We start from the raw sequence: 23,751 nt of genomic DNA, 5'->3' as shown, positions 1-23,751 counted from the left end.
AAAATGTTTTGACTGACTTGTGTGAGTTGATTGTTGGTGCCTGTCTTTGTATTGATAACTTTATCTTTAAAGACAAAAGATTTGAAACCTAAATTAATTTTCCCCCTCCCTGACTTTAACTGTAAAGGCAATATAATGAGCATAGATACATCTCTCATGATATAAGAGCTGATGAATGTGTACTGGACATTTCTAGGTAGCTTTATGCACCTAGAGTTTCTTGCATGCCCACAAAAGGTGCCTATTTGACAAGCAGACCCAAAGGTGTAAAGGAATGTTCTCAGCATATTCCAATTATGACAGATGCCAACCCTGGATAAAAAAGTCACATCCTGAGTCAGTAACGGTTCAGATTTCATTCTTCGAATATACTTTCTTTCCCTTAGTGAAATGATGGATGCCACTTTGAAAAATACCTCAACCAAGGGGAATGTTATCTTGAAGAGTGACACGACATCAGATTTTCGCCGAACAGCCCTTGTGGTCACAGGAGAATTGCTAGTAAGACAGTACTTTGTTGTTTACATTTTCTGCAGAACATTTGGCTGTTGTTGCAGTTTGAGATGCACATGGGGTTGTGGAGTTGTGGGCTGCACACAAATTTACCTTAACCCACACAAAAAGTATAGCATGCTTTGAGAACCGTACCATGTTTATATCTTCTTGGGCAGACCATGATTATTTATGGTTGATTCTTAATCAGTCTGGGCAAGCAACTTTAATCTTGATTTTTATCACATATTTGGCTGAGTAGCAGCAGAAAATGTGAACAAAGCCATCACCTATATTGACACACCACCAAGTAATGAGCAAACCAGTGAGTAAACACATATTTTATGTCAGCTAGATTCTGCTTTGGTCCCAGTTCTTCGTGTGTGTTTTGCTTTATTAAGTGATTGGGTTCCATAACATGCTGTGTTTATGTAGCAATTGCAAAAACAACAAGTGATGGACCGAATGTGGATCAATGTCACACATTCCCCCAGTCAAAAGATCTGGGCCCAAATCCATCGTTTTTTTGCACTCCACACCACCCTGGGTTAGACAATGGCGATATGCAAATCAGCTCTGACCCTGTTGCCCCATGGGAACAGTCCAGTCCGAACTACAAAAGCCATGTCCTTCCCAGAACGGAATCAAGCATCCGAGGACCGGACCGGTTTTGAGGTAACACCTCTCATCAGCCCGGCTAGCTTGACTCCAAGTGGTGTGGAGTGCCTGGGACCCACGTCTGGGCATCCCCAGCGCACTTAGAGCGGCAATTGCAAAAACAACAAGTGATGGACCGAATGTGGATCAATGTCACACATTCCCCCAGTCAAAAGATCTGGGCCCAAATCCATCGTTTTTTTGCACTCCACACCCCTGGGTTAGACAATGGCGATATGCAAATCAGCTCTGACCCTGTTGCCCCATGGGAACAGTCCAGTCCGAACTACAAAAGCCATGTCCTTCCCAGAACGGAATCAAGCATCCGAGGACCGGACCGGTTTCGAGGTAACACCTCTCATCAGCCCGGCTAGCTTGACTCCAAGTGGTGTGGAGTGCCTGGGACCCACGTCTGGGCATCCCCAGCGCACTTAGGGCGGCAATTGCAAAAACAACAAGTGATGGACCGAATGCGGATCAATGTCACACATTCCCCCAGTCAAAAGATCTGGGCCCAAATCCATCGTTTTTTTGCACTCCACACCACCCTGGGTTAGACAATAGCGATATGCAAATCAGCTCTGACCCTGTTGCCCCATGGGAACAGTCCAGTCCGAACTACAAAAGCCATGTCCTTCCCAGAACGGAATCAAGCATCCGAGGACCGGACCGGTTTCGAGGTAACACCTCTCATCAGCCCGGCTAGCTTGACTCCAAGTGGTGTGGAGTGCCTGGGACCCACGTCTGGGCATCCCCAGCGCACTTAGGGCGGCAATTGCAAAAACAACAAGTGATGGACCGAATGTGGATCAATGTCACACATTCCCCCAGTCAAAAGATCTGGGCCCAAATCCATCGTTTTTTTGCACTCCACACCACCCTGGGTTAGACAATGGCGATATGCAAATCAGCTCTGACCCTGTTGCCCCATGGGAACAGTCCAGTCCGAACTACAAAAGCCATGTCCTTCCCAGAACGGAATCAAGCATCCGAGGACCGGACCGGTTTCGAGGTAACACCTCTCATCAGCCCGGCTAGCTTGACTCCAAGTGGTGTGGAGTGCCTGGGACCCACGTCTGGGCATCCCCAGCGCACTTAGGGCGGCAATTGCAAAAACAACAAGTGATGGACCGAATGTGGATCAATGTCACACATTCCCCCAGTCAAAAGATCTGGGCCCAAATCCATCTTTTTTTGCACTCCACACCACCCTGGGTTAGACAATGGCGATATGCAAATCAGCTCTGACCCTGTTGCCCCATGGGAACAGTCCAGTCCGAACTACAAAAGCCATGTCCTTCCCAGAACGGAATCAAGCATCCGAGGACCGGACCGGTTTCGAGGTAACACCTCTCATCAGCCCGGCTAGCTTGACTCCAAGTGGTGTGGAGTGTTTATGTAGCAAGGCATTATTAATCTTGATCATAAATGCTTTTATAGGATTGCAACAATACGTGATACAACCGATGATAATGGCTGATGATGATGTCAACCACTTAGCGTGGAGTGATTGGGTGTTCAGAAATCGCATAATGACTGTATCAAGTTTTTTCTGAATTAAAAAAGATGAGGCCCTTAGTGGAAATGGGTAGAGATTGTCCTTGGGATGCATTGGCTCTAAGTTCCAAAAAAGATTGTCAAGCCAGTAAGTTTCGAAGGCAATTGTGCAACATTGAACTCATCTCTACTGATCCTGCACTATTAGAATTTGACATAACATACAATTTACGGAAAGAGGAATAGTTACTCATTACAATCATCATCTTTATTTTTATTCGGTTTATACAACCCATCAAAGCACACATAAACACCAGTCAATTGTTCTTTCGCAAGTTCTAAATAAAATGTAATAAAATAATAAAAACTGTCTTAAAAAACATTCAAAACTAAACCCCCAACTGTTATGTTTTCTCTTGTAGTCGAAAATGCATTGTGCAAATAACTAATGAGATAAAAAAAATAGAAAATAAAAATCCATTCGAGCAGACAACACTAATGACTCGTACATATTGGCTTCTCTAGTAGCGGATGCCTCCTTCTCAATGAAAGTTACAGCTTTCTGGCGCCTGAACCAGACATTCATAAAAAATCTACCTACAGAAAAAACAATAGGAGTTGATGTATCCGTTTTTAGGATCCTTTGAGCAGCGCGGAAGTGTCTAATTCCCAAATTCAGACAGATTGGTCGTATCCACTTTCTTCAAGGATAATGGTATTCAGTGCAAAAGAACACAATATGAACCTCGGTCTCCAGTTCTAGGCCATAAGCAGGACACACAGATGTTTCTGGGTCAGTAACCAAGGTGGTTCAGCATATTCGAGGCAGACACCCCAAGTGAAATCTTGTGTACAAACTTTTGGCCAGCAGTGGTGAGATCAAGTCTAAAAAAGGGTCAAACCCAGGGTTTAGCTTAAAATTTAAAAAAAACTGAGTAGTTAAGCGCCCTGAGGTTATGTTAGTAACATACCTATCTGTCACAAATGCCCAATACTTGGTCTTCGCATTATCGATATGTCCTGCACCAAGTTGCTACATGGAGAAGCCAAGGGATTTGGTTTGTACCACTGATATTTGAGACTTTCCTCAATGATTTGCGATAGTCACTTAACTTAGACGTCGACTGATCCAGCGCTGCAACTAAAATACTTTATAAATGATGTCACAATCCACTATCATCACTTACCAATCAATACCAGGCCCATAAGAAACAATAGAGCAGCTGAATCATGAGGCGAATGAATCTAATATGTTTGTTTAAGACATTCACAATAAACAAGACCAGCTTGTCATTTTAAAAGTTTATTCAAACATATTCAGGAAAACTTAGGTTTGGAACTTTATTAAGCAAGCATTAGAAAAAGTCATAAGAAAGTTTTATTTAGCATTTATAAAGAGAGCTTAATTCAAGAAAATATTATTCATTAGCAGAAATAAGTGAAAAAGAGCATTTCCAAAACCTAACTAACTCTCTGTCTCTACCCTCATTGCCTGGAAACAAAGTCCTTAAAAGTTACCTTTCCTAACGTGCATTCATCGGACAGCAGAACGTCCCTCTGGAATCAAGAAGCGTGAGCCAAAAAATCTGCAGCTAAAGCCTATTCTTATACCCTAAATTAAGCTGAGCTAACAATTTTTTCGCATTCCATTAGCTGAATTCTGGCTCTCCATTGGCTGAATCACCTCACGCCACAGTAAACTGTGACATCTTCCACCACGAGATCAAGCTTTTTACACAGAGCCATTGTTCATGCATAGAGTCCTGGCGACAGTTCCTTAGTCTGCTACATTTTGTAGCAAAGATGTTCAAGCAATACAAAATCTGTCACGTCTCTTCCTTTCAACCTTGAGCCTGTCCGTTCTGAGCTTTCCGTGGCACAAACAGAACCACTCCACAGAGTCGTCTTTAGCAGTTCCTTTTTTAAAGCTTTCACAATAAAAGTTTGTAGGCTTGTCATTTTTTTCAAAATAAACTTTCTCCTGTGGCTTAGCATCAGCAGGCCTCTTTTAGAAGACGTCGATTTTCTGCGCCACTTTTTACTTGCGTCACTGCGCCACTTTCAGCTTGCGTCACTTTTTCAGAAAACTATTATTTAAACAAACACAAAAGAATAATTAATTCAGGTAAAACAAACCCTTCTGTACCACCCAGCCCTTGCTAATTATTAATTAACCCACTAATAAAAGACATTTAGCAAAAGCAAACAAATAAAGCAACACATAAAATAACTACCATTCTTCATGTAATCCAGCTTTATGTTTCTGAAAGAGTAAAAAGATGATTAAATGATACACAGACAGACAAACACAACATAGGACAAACATGTAAGCACATATAAAAAGCACATCCCATGAATGATCAGCCGCATATTAATAGTGACAAAGACAATAGGACAGACATAACAAACAAGACAATATTAATCATGTGTTACAAAACAGACTTGCAAATGCAACAAGAGCACATGTAATTAGTTTCCCGCGTGTATATGTGTGGTGCAAACTTAATCTAGGTTGTGTTAATTAAACAAATCATGCAAACACTCATTAATATATTACTTCAAGTTATGAGAGTATGACATCACGAGCTAGAATACAATATTTTCTAAAGCTCGCTCCATCAACTCCCTCATCTGGTGATTTCAAAATCACCAAACAACACCCAAAAATTTCAATTAAAAATTTTATCTATTGAACATGTTTCAGGCTTACTCTGGATTAGTATTTAAGCTCTAATTTCATCTATCTCATAATTAGTATTTAGTCTTACATCTTACTAATTCTGTATCCTTTAACCTTTCTTTATTCAGCTAAGTTGGATCCTTTCCACCTTTGAATCCCCAACCCCCAATGAATTTAGGGAACTAAGTTTTAAATTGCATAACTACATTTTGAATTGCACCAACAAAACAAATATCAATCTGAGTAGTATAAAACAAAACAAAACAAAACAAAAAGTAAAGTAAATTTTTTGAAAATTTTTGAAAAATTAGTACATAGTATATACCCCCTCTTTTTTTTCTTTTTTTTAAATTCTAAAACATGTTTTCTTCGACCTTGCGTCTTACATAAAAGTGTTTCCAGCTAACACAATTTCTTCGACCTTGTGTCACCCTAACATAATTTCTTCAGCCTTATGCCAAAAATAAATCTCAACTTAAAGAAAACCAAACCTAGTCATTGTCACCATTTTGACTGCTACTGCACTCCTCAACTATTGGAGTGATAGTTATGTAGGCCCATTCTGGAGACTTGTATTTTACATTTGGTCTCAATGATCTTTTGCTCTTCCTGGTAATCATTTCAATGTTTTCTCCAGCTTGCACTTTTTTGTCTGAATCACTCTTCTGACTTGACACTTCATATTTGAATTTTAAATCTTTAGGCCAGACATCACCTTTTCTCAAGAGTTTCTTCTTAGGCTTGCTTTCTTTACATTCAGCTTTCCAAGCTCTTTTTCTGAATTTTCTTATTTCAGACTCTTCACTCCCATCTGTAACATTTTCTGAGACTTTAAATCTGTACCAAGGAACTTCTTTACTCAGCAGCTTCACTCCATTAAAAACATCATCCTTACAGCTGGTACTTGGTAATTCTTCCTCTTCTTCAGGGATCACCTTTAGCTTCCCAGTTTCAGGATTCTTGTTCCTGCACACAGAGCTACTCTTCTGCTTTTCAATACTCTCCTGGACTTGATTATCTTCTTGCTCAGAATTTTCTGCTTCTGAATCTTCTTCTTTTTCTTGAGATTCTTTTTCTAGCAGATTTTCATCATTTTCTGAATCTAGAATCACAATCTCTAGATCTTCTTCATTCAATGTTTCATTCACATTGACCACATCATCCAGATGTCGACCACCTTGTCGATCTTCAAGGTCTGGGTTTTCCTCAGGAATTTCTTTTTCAGAGTCTGAATCAGTTGTAGTGTCTTCACTAACTTCATCAGTGTTATCAGGAGCGGTATTACTGATATGCATCCATCCAGTATCTGTTGTCACCTGACTTGCTTTCTGCCACCTGGGTACTAGACAGTTTCTCCTCCGATGAACCTTTGTTCTGACCAAGTCTTTTGGCAAAAAATCATGAGCCTGCTCCTTTTCCATATCTGTTCCCAACTGATGGAATACAGAAACTGTATCATTCTTTCTTGTTGGAAAAGCTTCTAACCATTTTGAAAGTAAACAAATGATGACTAGGACATATCTCAGTTTGTTATGTTGGGGCATTTCAAAAAGATCTGTTTGAATATTTGTAAAGGAACCACCCTCCCGGCCTATGGTTTCCAAACTCTCAATTGGACCATGGTACATCCGTGCCATGTCAGCAATTATGCAATTGGGCATAACAGGTCTGTCATCTTTGTAAATCCAAATTTCATTTTCCTCTTGCTGTCTGAAACCTTCTTTGAGCCATGTGTTTTTCTCCTCATCATGTGCCTCATCTTGTAATTGTTTTAATTCTTGCCATGTCTGAATTGCAAAGATTAGTATGAGGATGCTTGAAACATTTTTTCCCCATTGATTGCAACCCTCTTCTGAGCACAACATTTAACAATGGTACCTGCGTGCTCATTGCCTTTTGAGACATGATCATTTTTCTCTCCAGCACATTTTATCACTGCTATTTTGTCAAGAAGCTCAATTTCTTTGTTGAAGTCTGGCTTGCCCTGAACAGGAGCTTCACTCAAACTCTTTTTAAATTGCTCAATGGCTTCAAGTTTAATTTCTGTCAGGACAATTGGGTCTTTTATATCTGCTTTTGTCAGTCTCTGCAATTGTTTTGCAAATACTGAGAAAGCACTAATCCATTGGCAACAGTAACCAACCATGCCTAGGAGCATTCTTACCTGTTTTTGTGACTTTGGGGATTCCATTGCCTCAATCATTTTAATTCTCTCAATAGTTACCTGTCTGGGAATTCTCTCTTGGAACCTGAAAGCAAATATTATTTGACTCTCTGGGTGCATTGGGACCCAATACCACTCAGTATCATGTGGTATCTGACAAAAGATCTCTACTGGTTTGGGCACAAAAGGACAACAAGGGTCGTTAACCTTTCTCGGATCCAGTACTATTTTGTACCTTTCATCTGGCTTTCTAATTCTCATATCTGGTGAGTTACAAAGACTGTTCTCAATCTCTTTTAAGACACCCTGTTCAATAAATTTTTCAATAACAGGATTAACTCCTTCAATTGTTTCTGACTTCATCTTGTACTGTGGAACATTAGGAAATGAGTTTCCCTGCTTGTTTGCAATTTTAGCCGGATCTGGTCTTTTTTCCTTGTCTCCACTGAATCCTGTATCTGTATTGTATTTCTGCTCATTAACATAGTTTGGAAATGGCGGCGAAGGTATCTCATTCTGCTGAATCACCACCTGTCGCTGAATTTGTAGCTTTTCATTCAGTAACTGCTGCTGCTGATTTATCTCATTCTGCATCTGTGAATTTTTACACTCTCCTACAAAAGCTAAAGTCGCTTTTTCCTTCCCCTTTTTCTCAAAGCCCAAATTAAATCTTTTATATGGACAGAAGCAATCCTACCTGTATTGTTCAAGCCTTCAATGTCCTCATCATCCTGTAATCTTTTTAATCTGTCTGTACTGATTGTATTATCCAGTAATTTATACTCACTAGGCTGTGTCAGGTCAACGTCAGACTTTTCACTAGGTGATTGAGCTTCTTGACAAAATAGCAGTGATAAAATGTGCTGGAGAGAAAAATGATCATGTCTCAAAAGGCAATGAGCACGCAGGTACCATTGTTAAATGTTGTGCTCATTGCCTTTTTTTCTTTCCATTAGTGGCACAGCATGTATTTCAGCACGAGCCTCTCTCCACACTCGGCTGAATGCAATGTTTACTTTTAGTTAGTATAACAGTAAGGCTCCAAACCGACCTTCCTCAATGCCTGCCTGCTTATTTTCAGTCACATATGACAAGTCTCAATAAACTTGGTTGCACAGATTAACACAGTGTTTATTTCAATTATGTGATGACAGATTTCAGATAAGCTTTTTATGGCAGATTTTACACCAGGTTCTCACCGCTTTAAACAGTCATTTATTCAGACTTGCACAATGGTTTTAAATTCTAAAGTACTTGTGCCACAATCAAGATGAAAGCTGAGACACTCATAATGAAAATAAAGAACTCGGCAGTCAGTTGCAACTCGGACACCAAGCCATTCACAGCACGATCTTGCTGTGACACTATGGGAGCCACAACGAATCACAGCACAGCTCTGCTGTGACACTACGGCACATTAACCAATCAGGGCGCTGCCCTGCTATGACACTGCAGCACCCTGACGAATCAGAGCGCAGCAGCTGTGACCTAGACAGCTGCTGCAGCTAGCAGCTCTCCCCTTTCACTCCTCACTCGGTAAACAGCCCCTCCCTTCAGAATTTTCGATCGGGACCCTAAAATGCTCATAAAATAGCGCAGAATTCTTTTAAATACTTTTAACAACGTGGAATACCTTAATTATAACCTAATTAACTCAGAACACTCCTAAATGCTCCTAAATGCATTAAAATAGCACAGATCACCTTTTTGTACATTTCAACTATGCTGAACACTTTTTATACATATTTAAATCGCGCAAAACACCTTACAATGCATTTAAATAGCGCAGACTTTACCTAAAGGCTTCAGAGCGCTTTCCTATTACTTTTTTGAACGCAATTAATAACTACATAAAGGAAACCATTTGTCTGCTTCTCTAAACAAAGAGATAGTTTTACACATTCATTCAAGTATTCTCAGCGTGGAATAGACAACGCTATTCTCACAGAATAGTTTCAATTGCCAATAGAGCAATTCTTACCCTACCCTTCAGGTTACCAATCATTAACACACTTTCAAACAAGAAAACCCTGATCATACACACACAAATTCTTGGCAGGACTTGAACCAACCACAGAAAACATCAAGCATTGATAAGAATAGACAACGCTATCTCACCCTTCTCTCAAGCTTGAATAAATCCTACTACTCTTTTCACAGAAAGCTTTAAAACAGGCTCACCAGGTCCCTCTGCTTAATGCTACAATTTCATAGGCAATCCTCACTATACATTCAACCATGCACATCTAAGGTCCCTAAACTTGTGTTGTACTTCCACAACACGTGATATATTCTATACCACAATTTTGAAACAGACAAATGCACTGTGTAACTCATCTAGTCACAGTACTCTTGCCATGGCAACCAGGAATTTTTCACACTGCTGGAAAAACCCTTAAAGATTACATACTACATATAACAATCTGACAAAATCAAAAAACTCAAAAACTCAACATATGTTAAACATTAATCCTATGTATATACCAACATATATGTAACATACATGTCAAAAACAACATATAACCGTCTGAAGCTACCAAATTGATCCAGCGCTGCAACTAAAATACTTTATAAATGATGTCACAATCCACTATCATCACTTACCAATCAATACCAGGCCCATAAGAAACAATAGAGCAGCTGAATCATGAGGCGAATGAATCTAATATGTTTGTTTAAGACATTCACAATAAACAAGACCAGCTTGTCATTTTAAAAGTTTATTCAAACATATTCAGGAAAACTTAGGTTTGGAACTTTATTAAGCAAGCATTAGAAAAAGTCATAAGAAAGTTTTATTTAGCATTTATAAAGAGAGCTTAATTCAAGAAAATATTATTCATTAGCAGAAATAAGTGAAAAAGAGCATTTCCAAAACCTAACTAACTCTCTGTCTCTACCCTCATCGCCTGGAAACAAAGTCCTTAAAAGTTACCTTTCCTAACATGCATTCATCGGACAGCAGAACGTCCCTCTGGAATCAAGAAGCGTGAGCCAAAAAATCTGCAGCTAAAGCCTATTCTTATACCCTAAATTAAGCTGAGCTAACTATTTTTTCACATTCCATTAGCTGAATTCTGGCTCTCCATTGGCTGAATCACCTCACGCCACAGTAAACTGTGACATCTTCCACCACGAGATCAAGCTTTTTACACAGAGCCATTGTTCATGCATAGAGTCCTGGCGACAGTTCCTTAGTCTGCTACATTTTGTAGCAAAGATGTTCAAGCAATACAAAATCTGTCACGTCTCTTCCTTTCAACCTTGAGCCTGTCCGTTCTGAGCTTTCCGTGGCACAAACAGAACCACTCCACAGAGTCGTCTTTAGCAGTTCCTTTTTTAAAGCTTTCACAATAAAAGTTTGTAGGCTTGTCATTTTTTTTCAAAATAAACTTTCTCCTGTGGCTTAGCATCAGCAGGCCTCTTTCAGAAGGCGTCGATTTTCTGCGCCACTTTTACCTTGCGTCACTGCGCCACTTTCAGCTTGCGTCACTTTTTCAGAAAACTATTATTTAAACAAACACAAAAGAATAATTAATTCAGGTAAAACAAACCCTTCTGTACCACCCAGCCCTTGCTACTTATTAATTAACCCACTAATAAAAGACATTTAGCAAAAGCAAACAAATAAAACAACACATAAAATAACTACCATTCTTCATGTAATCCAGCTTTATGTTTCTGAAAGAGTAAAACGATGATTAAATGATACACAGACAGACAAACACAACATAGGACAAACATGTAAGCACATATAAAAAGAACATGCCATGAATGATCAGCCGCATATTAATAGTGACAAAGACAATAGGACAGACATAACAAACAAGACAATATTAATCATGTGTTACAAAACAGACTTGCAAATGCAACAAGAGCACATGTAATTAGTTTCCCACGTGTATATGTGTGGTGCAAACTTAATCTAGGTTGTGTTAATTAAACAAATCATGCAAACACTCATTAATATATTATTTCAAGTTATGAGAGTATGACATCACGAGCTAGAATAAAATATTTTCTAAAGCTCGCTCCATCACGACCAAAAGCGCAGCCAGTACATCAGGGCTTTAAGTGAAGCCACAATCCCAATTTTCTTTATACCGTGATCGAAAAACAATGGATTCAATGCAGAGCTAACTGGAACAGAAATAAGGGATCTGACATTTGAGTTCTCGCATACCACCTGTGGGTATCAATGTGACCCCAAAGCTCTGCTCCATAAAGTGCAGCGCTCTGGACTTTCGCTCAATGACCTCCAGGGCAGGCGTAAGTGACTGAGAATGAGTCTGTTTATAAAATCAAAATATAGATTTAGATTCATGATACAAGGTAAGGTAGCTTTTGTCGACTTGGGGTCCCATACTAAACGAATCAGCCAGTCTCACCCTAGGTAATCAAAACTGGTTACCCTCTCGAGGGATTTCTCCGCGATTTTCATTGTTCTTGATCTGGCTTTAGCCATTCCAAAGACCATAAACTTGGTTTTCTCTGCATTCAATTCTAGTCCCCTATGTCGCAAAAAGCCACAAATGTTTCTAATAGGTTCTGTAAGCCCATGGGGCTTCACAAGATGAGTAAAGATTAATCTGCAAATAGCAGGATTGGTATCTCATTGCCATTTAGAGCCGGAGAGTCATTTTCGCAGTCCCTTAAAATATTAACAACCTCATTTCCATACAGGGAAAAGAAGAGTAGGCATGAGTACACCACCTTGACGCACCCTGCACTGAATAAGGATTGTATTAGTTAATTTGCCTTGTTTCTCCACCTATCCTGCGCATAGTACCCCTCGTGCAGCCGTTGAAGAAGGTTTACCAGATTGATAGGTGCACCTAGCCCTAATAAGACTTTCCAGAGTATTCTTTGTGCACCAGGTCAAATCCGCTCGTAACGCAACAAATGTCACATACAATACACACACATACAATGTTTTTTTTTTGAGTAGTACATACTTCCAGGTAAGTAGTTTAAACTTAAAGACCTGATCGCATGTGCTACTTTTTACGTGGTAGGATGACAGAATCTCATTGTCAGCCATCTATTCGTGTAATTTGACTAAAACGTGCTTGGCAAAGATTTTCTGTAGGTTGTTCATCAGTCTGATTAGTCCGTAATTGGAAGAGATTGAAACATCTTCTTTACTGCAATTATCTCTGCCCCTCTCCACATCTCTGGAATTTCTCCTCGATCCACTATCGCATTGGACATCATATTAATGTATCGGGCACATACAGCGGGCTTTGATTTATGCAGATCAGCAGGTATCTGGTCAGGCCCTGGTGACTTTGCAATTTTTGGTCTTTCAATACCCTTCAGTGTGTCATCTAGGTTAAAGGCTTGATCCATATTATTATTTACGCCTGCGGGTATACCAATTAGGGACTTATTGTTTGATTCCTGCTATGCTCCCGGTGCAGATGGTTTCTATCTTAACATATAGCATGGTAAAGTGGTTGACCCAAACCTCTGGCTGTATATGGTAATGTGGGGTAGTGACACTATCTAGGCTCCTGTGTGTCCTGTGTGCTACGATTTTCCAAAAGGAGCGACTATCATTGCTCTGGGTGCCCACCAATAGATCCTGCCAGTTTTTATGTGCTCAGTCATGATCAGCTCAGGTGAGAGCACTCCTTTACCTATTTCGGGCTGTCTTCAATTCATGGTTTGGTATTTGGAACTGAGCATTAAACTAGTGTATTTTCCTCGTCACAAAAGGTTTATTCCCAGGTGGCCTAGTTAAAAAATCATTTTTCAGTGCCTCATAGGACTCGCTATGTATTGCTAAGATATACTCAGGCGGGGGGAAGCACTTTCTTTAAGATAATGCACAAATTGCTCGTAGATCTTAGCGTACAAATTGCTATCTTCAAGAGCCCTAAGCCAGGTTACTCTTATATGATTGTTTGTTAAAAGGGGTTTTGAGCTGTGGAGTAACATCTAGGCAAGAAGAGTACCCCTCAGAGATAAAATCAAAGAGTTATAGCCACTCTCAGTTCTGAAGGAAACCACCACATCATCCACTAATGAGCAGATACTGACATCCACCAAGATGTAATCAATGACACTGAGACTAAAACCTCACTTAAATATAGGCTGCCTAGTAGAATCAGAATGAGTCCTACCATTGCACGCCCTTAAACTCCTCCCGACCACAGGGAGGTGAGCTGGAGGGATGCGTTAGTAAGGTGACGACTAAGGGCTTTATAGGCTATGCTTAGAATTCCCCAGAGCTCACCTTCCTCTTCAGTGAGAATATTAGTTAGAGGGAGGATAAGTTTCGAATGAAGTATTAAAGTCCCCGACTACTATAATTTTAGACTGGGACTGGTAAAGCCCAAGAATATTGTTGAGCAAGGTCAAAACTGGGGAATCAATGCCTGTGGGAACATAGACATTTAAAAGTCTATTATTATAGTGGGCGGATCGCCACCGCTCATATGGCGGTGGCAATCCGCCCGCCAAAAGTCACCGCTATCCATATCAGGATGTTGGGGGGAAGGGTCTTTCCATGGCAGAGACTCTGCCATGGAAAGGCATGCGGTTTTTATATTGGGGGCACCTTGCGGGCCCCCACGGTGTTGGGATGCACTCGGCATTGAATGCACAAGGTGGCAGGCACTGCACTGTGCCAGTCAAGTTGTGCATTCAAATGCACAACATGCATTTATCGCATTGTGGCGGGTGCTGCTTGCAGCACCGCCCACCGCAATGTGACAAATGTGTGATGCGCCCGCCAGTGTGACAGGTGTATTTTAATGACACTGGCTGGACCGCTGCAACAATGGCGGCAGTCCCGTTTCCCTGTACGTGGCGGGCAGACCAAGTCTGCCCGCCATTGTAATAGGCCCCTTAGAACAGTTAGAATCGGAACCGAGAAGAAGTTAAGCTGAATTACCATTAGGTCATGTGATTTAATTGGCAGCTGTTTGTCGATGCAAACTATAGCATTTTTTACAAGAATAACTAGGCCCGCTGGCTATGCCTGATCTATTTGGCACCAATGCTTCCACAATATAAGTGGAATTGACATCTATAAATATCCTCTCCACAGCCCAAGTCTCTTGGAAAATGCATATATCGTTGCCTCCTATAAAAGCACGCCACATAGTTCCTAGAAAAAATGGACAGGTCAGTTGTTACTTCAGAGGCTGCCACGCTAAGACTGGGTGCGGACCTAGTTCTGGATATATAGGTATTATCATTAAAAAAGACACATTTTGTAAGCGCCAAATCTTGATTAGTAAAAGAGAAATAGAAAATAGCAGATGGACTAGAAGTCTCATTCGAGATACAACAGAGGGCTGGACATGTTTTGCTTTTGGAATTCACTTGCCAGGGATCTGCTGCAGCTGGTGAAATAGTGGGCCCTGTGGCAATAGGGTCCACATCTGATGAAACACTGGTAGTGACATGACATAGGATATAGTACAGATTGAGTGGACTCTTCAAGTCATTCTACATCAGCCATTAGAAGTGACATATCCTCCCTATGCTAGACACCTGGTAAATAGGCTCTAGGATTGTAATACTTAAACTGTATACTTGAATGATTGGGCGGACTATTCCTGATGTCAAGAGCCACAAGATTCTCACCTATCAGCCCATCTTTCAGAGCCAGCCCAATCACGTCATTCACTTGGCTAAATTTAGGGCTCCACTGGATTCTGAGGATATCTTCCCGAACCACTGAGCCTAATCCAGCCTAATCCAGTGCACAACTTTGTAGGTTAGAGATTCCTCTGACTCATATCTGCAATAGGGTGGGTGTTTTGGAACTTTGGTCATAACGATTAGAATAGTGATTTAAATACACTGGTTGTTAAAATTCCCTACAGGTTAATGACTCTTCCCCCCCCATAGAGCCCATTGTTAACCTCCCGGGGTTATTGTTTACTACATTCTTTAATACTGGTTTCGATGGAAAGCCAAATCTTGGCTGTGAACGGGCCACAGTCACTTTAAAGTTCTGACATGTATTTGTCTCCACATGTGTTCTAGTGCATGCCAGGTTGCATGTCAGTTGCTGAGCAAGGGATATATCAGTTTATCGACTTGGCTGAAGCTGTTTAATGGTATTAAATAACTGACATATTATAGCTTTAAGTTTCCCCACCTTTGCCTTACTCATTACAATCATTTTTTAGTTTTTATACCACAATAAAAGTGAACACATCAGGTCCAGGAATTCATTATTGACAGTTTAAGCCATGAATGCATATACTCAAGACCTGAATCCAAAAGAGCAGAAGATTCAGGAACAACAAATGTTGTTATCCACAGATGAAAGAATGGAACTCCTGCACACATGAGTACATGAAACAAGGAGACCATCGTATGGTTGAGCCATAAACCTGAGATTATAAATTAAAATGTAGGACATCATGTTCATAAAGATAGTAGATATGAATCAGCTCGGTTTTCAATACCAACATGGTGCATTTCGATTGCCATCTGGCTTATCATTAACTTCCACAGAGAATCATAAGATTTTCAGGGTGCACAGACAGAATATCGAGTTGTTAATATCGAAGTGCCAGAATATCTAGTTGTCAATATCGAAGTGGCAGAATATCGACTGCAAGAATATCGTTGACCCGAATATTGACTTTAAGGTAAGAAGTATTGTTTTTTGTAATATCGAAGTCAGTAATATCGTTTGTTAAAATATTGTTGTTAATAATATTGATATTCATATTAGTGTTCTGTATTTTAGTATGTAAGTTAAAAGTATGGGATCTCATTTTTTTGTATAAGTATAGCTGGTTTTTTTAATGCATATGGGAAATTTTTAGAAGTGATTAATTTTATGTCAATTAAATTTTGCGTATTTTAGTTCTGTAGTGGGTTGTGGTTGTATAGGGGAATAGGGTTGGAAGTAATTTAATTATAATAAAGTAATTCATATTTTTTATTTTTTAGAATTTATAATAAAAATATATATATATTAATTATTAATTGGTTATTATTTTCAATTAATTAAATAATTGAAAATCATGTAAATTGTGTTATTTGTTTTAGGAGCCGGGTGTGGGTTTATAGGGAGCAGGGTGGGAAGTAATTTAATCGTAATAAAGAAATTAATCATTTTCCTATTATCACTTATAATTAATTTTTATTAATTATTAATCGGTTCAAATTTAAATAATTAATTAATTGATAATTATGTAAATTGAAGGTTTTATAGGAGTGGGTTGTGAGTTTATAGGGGAATTGGATGGGAAGTAATTTGATTATAATAAAGTAAATAATCATACTTATTTATTTATATTTATAATTATTTTTTATTGAGTAATTATTTATTATCACATTTTATTAATTAATTGATAATTAATAAATTATGTTATTTTTTTAGGAATGGGTTGTGGATTAAATGGGGAATAGGGTGAGAAGTACTTTAAAATAAAGTCATTAACAATTTGTATTTATTAGTATTTATAATTAATTTGTATTAATTAATTATTGGTTATCAAATTTTATTTGTTAATTAATTAATAATTATGCAAAGTGTGTTATTTTTTTTAGGAGTGGGTTGTGGGTTTATAGGGGAATAGGGTGGGAAGTAATTTAATTTGAATGAACTAATTATTAATTTTAATTTTAACTTTTGATTTTATAGTGTTTTTTGTGGTAATTTATTTATTATTAATTGAGTATTAATTGTTTGTTAATTATAAATAATTAATTGTTAAATATATGGTAATTGTGTCAAATATGCAGGAGTTGTGTGTGTGTTTATATGAGAATATGGGGCCTCATTAGTATGGCAGGTGGACTTTGTCCGTCCGCCATAGGCCCGGGAAATGGGGCCGGTCGCTATGTATGCGGCGGTCCCGAATTAGGCATTAGGATTCCCCCACCATACTGGCGGGCGCATCCCGCATTCCTGACATTGCGGCGGGCGGTGCGTTCAGCAGTACCCTCCGCAATGTCAGAAATGCATGTTGTGCATTTGAATGCACAACGTGGCAGGCACTGTACCATAGGTACCTCCCATGTGCATCCACACCCCCCAACACCCTGGGGGCCCGCAACGGGCCCCCAAATAATAAACTGCATGCATGGCGGAGATGTGCCTTTCCATGGCGGAGACTCCGCCATGGAAAGGCACATCTCCGCCATTATAGTAATATGGCACCGCCACCATATTGCTGTGCTTTTCCGTCCGGTAGGCAATCGGGCGGACTGCCCACCGGCGGAAAAGCGGCAGGCGGTCTTCCTGTCCGCTGTGGTCCCCCCGCCATAGTAATATGGCGGGGGAAATGGGTTGCGGCCAGTGACTTTTTGCGGGTGGATCGCCACAGCCATACGGGTGGTGGCGATCCGCCCGCTATATTAATCACCCCCATGGTGTGAAGTAATTTTTAAAAAAATCATTAATAATTAATTTTTGGATTATAATTAATTTATATTAAATATAGTTATTTGTTTGTAAAATATTTTTTTAACTTGTATCAAATATTTTTGTAGTTAATTCTTAGTACTTTTTATTATTAAACAATTTTTCTATCTTTTGTAATTTATTATATCTTTATATGTTTTTTATTTTTGTTAATAACAATTTGTGTATTGTAGGTGATATTTTGTTTCTTTTTTATTTTAATTTTAATTTTTGGGAAATATTAATTTTAACCCTCTGCTATCCAACACTTTCCCTACTGTTGCACTCTCTGGAGTAAAAATAGTAATTCTTACCCCTCGGCTATCCAACACTTTCCCAAATGTAGCACTTTCTGGAGTGGGAATAGTACATTTTACTCTTTGCTATCTAACACTTTCTCTACTATTGCACTCACTGCAGAGGGAATATTAATTTTTACCCCGATGCTATCCAACACTTTCTCTACTATTGCACTCACTGGAGAGACAATATTAATTTTCACCCCTATGCTATCCAACACTTTCCCTACTGTTGCACTGACTGGAGTGGGAATAGAAATTTATACCCCTACGCTATCCGACACTTCCCATACAGTTGCATTATTTGCAGTGGGAATAGTCAATTTTTACCCTTAAGCTATTCAACAATTTTCCTACTGTTGCACTCAATGGAGTGCAAAATGGTAAGTTTAAAAATGTATAAATATTTTAGTATTTAATAATATAATGTTTGTATTATGATAATTTATATTATAATTGTATATATATATATATATATATATATATATATATATATATATATGAGCAGAACTCCTCCAAATAAATGAAGAATAGAGGCCACAGCAGGGGAAAACAGTGGAGGCACCTTTATTCAGCAGCAGTACACCCTTAGCGAATGCATTTCGGCGTCTGTGTCGCCTTCTTCAGCGCCGGGGGTAAGTAACAGGATGTCCATCTGGGGATAAATGCCCTGCCCCATCCTGTTAAGTAGTGCACAAGTCCGCCCCCAAGTAGTTCAAGCATACACTTCCTGTCGGTAACCTGTTATCCGGTTACTACAAGTCCCAGAATGCTGTTTGATGTGGGCCAGTGTTGCGGGGTGTTGTGCCTGATGAAATTAGCCCCCGAGTCGAGTGTAGAAGCCGAACATCACCGCCTCCTCAGCTCCCCACCCGCAGCCACCTCCTTGCCACGGGTCAAATTGTGGCGAGGGCAGGGTCAGAAGTCCGACTAGCCCAACGTGTTCTTAATCAGAACATCAACGCCTTCTTCTCTTCCCAGGCAATGATATATATTTGGTAATTTTTAAATATTTATATTATTTTTTAAAACAATTAAATTATTCGTTTGTTATTTTTTTTAAGTAAACATATACATTTATAAATTAAATGTTATATATCTATATTTACATTTTTTACATTACATGTGTTTATTATAGTTTTTTCATGTATATTATATCTAAGTAATTTTTTTGTTAATTTTATAATATAATTGTTTTCACATTATTTTATATATATTAAAAAACGATATTTTGGATTTAGATATTTTTTACATTTTTTTCGATTTTTTTGTCATTTACATTTTAAATATAGGATGTCGATATTTTGACTATCGATATTTTTGTCTTCGATATTATGTCAGTGATTCGGTTTTCAGATCCACGAGTAAGAGGACATAAGTTCAAGTGATGAGAAAAGAAAAGAAGAACAAGAGTGTTGTATATTCACAAAGAAAAGTCTATTAAACTCCCACACAGAGCCCATGGGACCTGTTAGCAAGAAATTATAAGACCCATAGACAAGAGAGCACAAGATCCATGGATGAAAGAAAACAAGATGACAGACCAAAAGCTCCATAGGCCCATAAGATCCCATATATGTGCAAAAAAGAGTCTGCTAAATCCACAGGCTAGTCCATATCCTAATTGACATGGGAAGTTAAGACGCAAAAATACATAGATAGCAAGACCTGTAGGCAAAATACATGGAGACCCAAAGCCCATGAGAGGTAATCATTGAATACTTTGATTTATTCCTTTATTTGTGGCAAAAAACAGTGCCTCGAATGATTAGAGCACTTTAAGTTCAAAAAACATGTGAACAAGATAGATGCTTAGAAATACAATGGGTCTGTAAAAATCTAACTCAACCTGAATTGAGCTAGCTAGCAGGATGTCTGAGAGGTTGTGTAGCCTAATAGCATCTTACGAGAAGCCATGACTTGGTGTTGTGGCTTTGTATGTTTTCGGTGTTCCTCCTAAGGTGCATTATTTCTTTGATTTCTTATAATTTGTATTTCTTTTTCTTTGTTTGACAAAATGAAAAGAATGCACAGTAAATACATTTTGAAGCAGTCAAATATTTGTGACTATGTGGATCACAATGCATTGAAAAAGAAAGTCAGAAGGGATACATTGACACATGGCTGCTCTGTCACTCATTTTTATAAAATAGAAATTTCTCTTATTAAATATCTTTTTAACATTTGTAAAGGGAAAGGAGTCCACAAGGGACACCTTTCCGTTTGCGAATAGGCTACCGCCCCTTTTAAACTGGTCATAAAGTATTACTATTTTGTGACCGGAATTTGGTCGCAAAACGGTAATACATACCAGATTGATTCGGTATTTGGAAAGGACGGTCACCCAGGAAGTAATCGTAGACTGTATTAAACTGGATCAGCATTCGAAAATCCCCTGGTTAAAACACATTTTCTCTTGGTACAAGATCCTTTTTGATCAGGACATTTTTAAAGATATTTTAACAGAATCAGTTTTAACGAAGCGTGACCTTAAAACCACCTTTATGGATCACGCAAAAGGGGCCAGAATGAAGAAGTATGCTATGCAAAGTACGTTTAAACTGCATTTGGAGTATAATTTAAGTATAGGATTTTCATCCTATCTCACATTTGTTAATATTAACTCCCACCGCTTTGTTTTAGCACGCCTGAGGTTGGGTATAGTCCACCATCTGGTGGCTTTCCCTATTGTAAAAAAACCCGGGTTATGCCCGTGCCCATGCGACGGGAAATCTAAACAGAGTATCTGCCACTTTTTACTATTTTGTAATTTTTATACTGGTTTTAGAAAGTTTTATCTGAAGCAACTATTTTTGGAATACAGTACGTGCAATATAAGAGCTGCAATGCAACTGTTGTTTGACTTGTCCTCCCCGAATGTGTGTTACCGTGTAGCCATCTATATTCTTAAATGTATTGGGCACAGGAAATCAATTATTATATGAGCCCCCTTCTTTCCTTTATCCCACGTTGGTAAACACATCTAATGAACAACTGTGAGTTATTGTTAAACTTTTGCATTTCTCTTATATGAATTTTATCCACTCTGTATTTTTACTTGTTGATTGTATCCTTGATAATGATTACCTTCCGGCTTTGCACTTTTTCTTGCACTAATGTCTTTTTTCAAATTCTTTTAAAACAAACCGCTGCTAAAATACCTATGATTTCTAATATCTATGAGACCATACAGACGTTGCACTTTACTTATAATTTTGCATATTTGCACATACCAACTGCACTTTATGCCTATCAAAGGTCTTTTCTGATTTGCACTATTATACCTGGCGTGTTTCGCACTAAACCTTAACTGCTGCTAAATAATATACTGTGACCAAATTGAACTCTGTATATCAATGAGATATATCTTATGGGCTTAACAAGATTGGCATGGTTATTGATACAATTTTAAATAAGTTTCATTATTTCAACCTACACAAATATGTTTTCATACAGTATTGTTGTATGTTGCTATATGGTTGTACTTGTACAAACCGAATAAAGCATTTTGAAACGAAACGGAAAGGATGGTCAAAACACACTCTTTGCAAATTCCGGATCGCAAACGCAGTTTGAATTTGCACATTTGAAAACCCATTTTTGCGGTAGCAGACGGCCCGATTCTGCAAATCAGGCTGCTAGCGACAGAAAAAATGCATTGTACATCTAGCCCTTAATTCTATTGCCCCGGGCTTCTAGAAAATTTGTGACCACAATAACTATGCTTAAATTGACAGTTGATTTACAAAGATGCAAGGCATTAGCAATATTTCTAATCATGCTGTTTAAAGGACTAGCACATTCTTTTGTTCTGACTCAGTGATGTGGTGAGCGCAAGGTCTTTTGTTTTTTTAATTAATCTTACCTATCCCCTCGTCTGCCGACTTCTCCACTGCCCTGTCCCTGCTTCACCACACAGCTTTTACCTGTGTCAGCTGCTACTGAAACTAAAGTTTTGACATCCTGTTGCTTTTGCCTTTTCAGAAGCTTGAGAAAAATCTTGGGCTTTTTAGCCCATTCAGAGCCCTATTATATAAAAGGCGCACTTTCCCTGTTTGTGCCCGGTGCCCCTTAAAACAGGTGTGCCAGAAACAAACAGGGAAAGTGCGCCCTATTACAAAGAATTTACTGCCCCCCCCCCCCCAGCCACAAACTCTACTTTGAAACAGCTCTGTGTCTCACAGTGCAGGCGGCATACCACCAGCCTTTTTAAGGGAGATTAGAGACCCCCTTGCAGGCAGGTGCAGAGAGCGACTACACTGCCTGCAAGGGAATGTCTGGAGGGCCCTTGAGACCCCTTCACAGCCTCCATAGGGCTGCCATCAGGTGGCGCACTGACAGGGCACTACCTTTTAGGTGGTGCACTGTCAGTGTGCCTCCTGACAGTTTCTTTGAATCTGCGCCCGCATCTATAATATGGCATGAGTGCAAAGGAAAAGGCATTTTCCTCATTTGCATGGGACTATGCCCCCATGCAAATGAGGGAACACCCTCTAAAAATAGATCTGGTTCTTTATGTGTGCCAGCGCACTAGCATCTATGGCCCCTTTTGTACTACCAAAGTACGTTCAAAATACGGCCCCAGATGACTTCAAGCTTTGATCATCTCACATATGGACTTCGATTGGGGGTCACAGTTGTGACTCATGTATTTCCCTTTGCGACCCTTGGAATTGCGCTTGCGATTCCTGGCTGAGAGAGGCCTCAGGGCAACACTAAGATGATAAAAATAAATTTGGATCTCTTTAAGAGTCTTGTTTTTATTATGGATCTGTGAGCCCTTGTCGTTTCATTTGGCATTCAAAAGCCTACACACACTGGTCTCAAAAGTGAAACTGAAATCGATTTTGTCTGTTAGTAGAGTGCAGCTTCTTTCACACAGAGGATGAACTACCCTGGAAGCGGATAAGTGGATATATTGTTTTTCGGCATCAAATGATATGAAACAAGGATTCTGTCTCAGTTAAAAGTTAAAATTAGACCAGCGAGGGTCATGAAGAATAAGAGTTCAGCTGTGTGCCGCCCCTCACCAGACGAAATCAAAGGTATGCAATGCAAAGCGGCCCACTCACCGGGTTCTTATCCTTGCACCATTGTCCTTTCTTGACTCAGGCCCCGGGCCAAGGCTTATTAGGAGTACAGCAGGACTAGGCAGCTAAACACTGGTAAAGCAGTCAGAGGAAAAGGAACTAAATGTGACACTTATGCTGCAATGTTGCTAGAGCTCTCATGGTGCCTTGAATATGTATACCTAATCTGAGTTTTAACGTCGCATTCCTGTACTTGTAGTCCTGGATTTAGATTGGGGTAGGCAAAACTACAAGCAACAGAATGCAAAGATAAAATGTGGAATGTGAGAGCTTCTTCTGCCTGACATTGATCAACTTGCAGACAGTGGGTTTCTTGATTATATCTCACAAAACTTGATCTGCCACATATGTCCAAGCACAGGGTGAAGTATATTTAATTGTTTTAAAATTACAATATCTAATTTGTGAAGTTTATCTTATGTATGCATTTAAACTGAAAAGAATTAGGTTTTTGACAACTCATGCTACCACAGTACTGACAGCCACAAAGC

The 23,751-nt window shown here is 39.2% G+C and overlaps 1 protein-coding gene across 1 annotated transcript in view; it reads left to right on the top strand.

Moving 5' to 3' along the window:
- The window catches only part of LOC147690325 (phospholipid-transporting ATPase IK-like), a 1,699,388-nt gene that overhangs the window by 1,370,545 nt on the left and 305,092 nt on the right, over positions 1–23,751 (top strand). Inside the window, exon 20 of the mRNA XM_086937963.1 lies at positions 387–501. Coding sequence (XP_086794089.1) covers positions 387–501 — 115 coding nt within the window. The remainder of the gene's footprint in view (positions 1–386; positions 502–23,751) is intronic.

Source organism: Lissotriton vulgaris, chromosome 9 (assembly GCF_964263255.1).
Source record: "Lissotriton vulgaris chromosome 9, aLisVul1.2, whole genome shotgun sequence".
NCBI lineage: Eukaryota > Metazoa > Chordata > Amphibia > Caudata > Salamandridae > Lissotriton > Lissotriton vulgaris.
The sequence above is the reverse complement of the archived record's forward strand: the minus strand, read 5'-3'. Positions and strand labels throughout refer to the sequence as shown.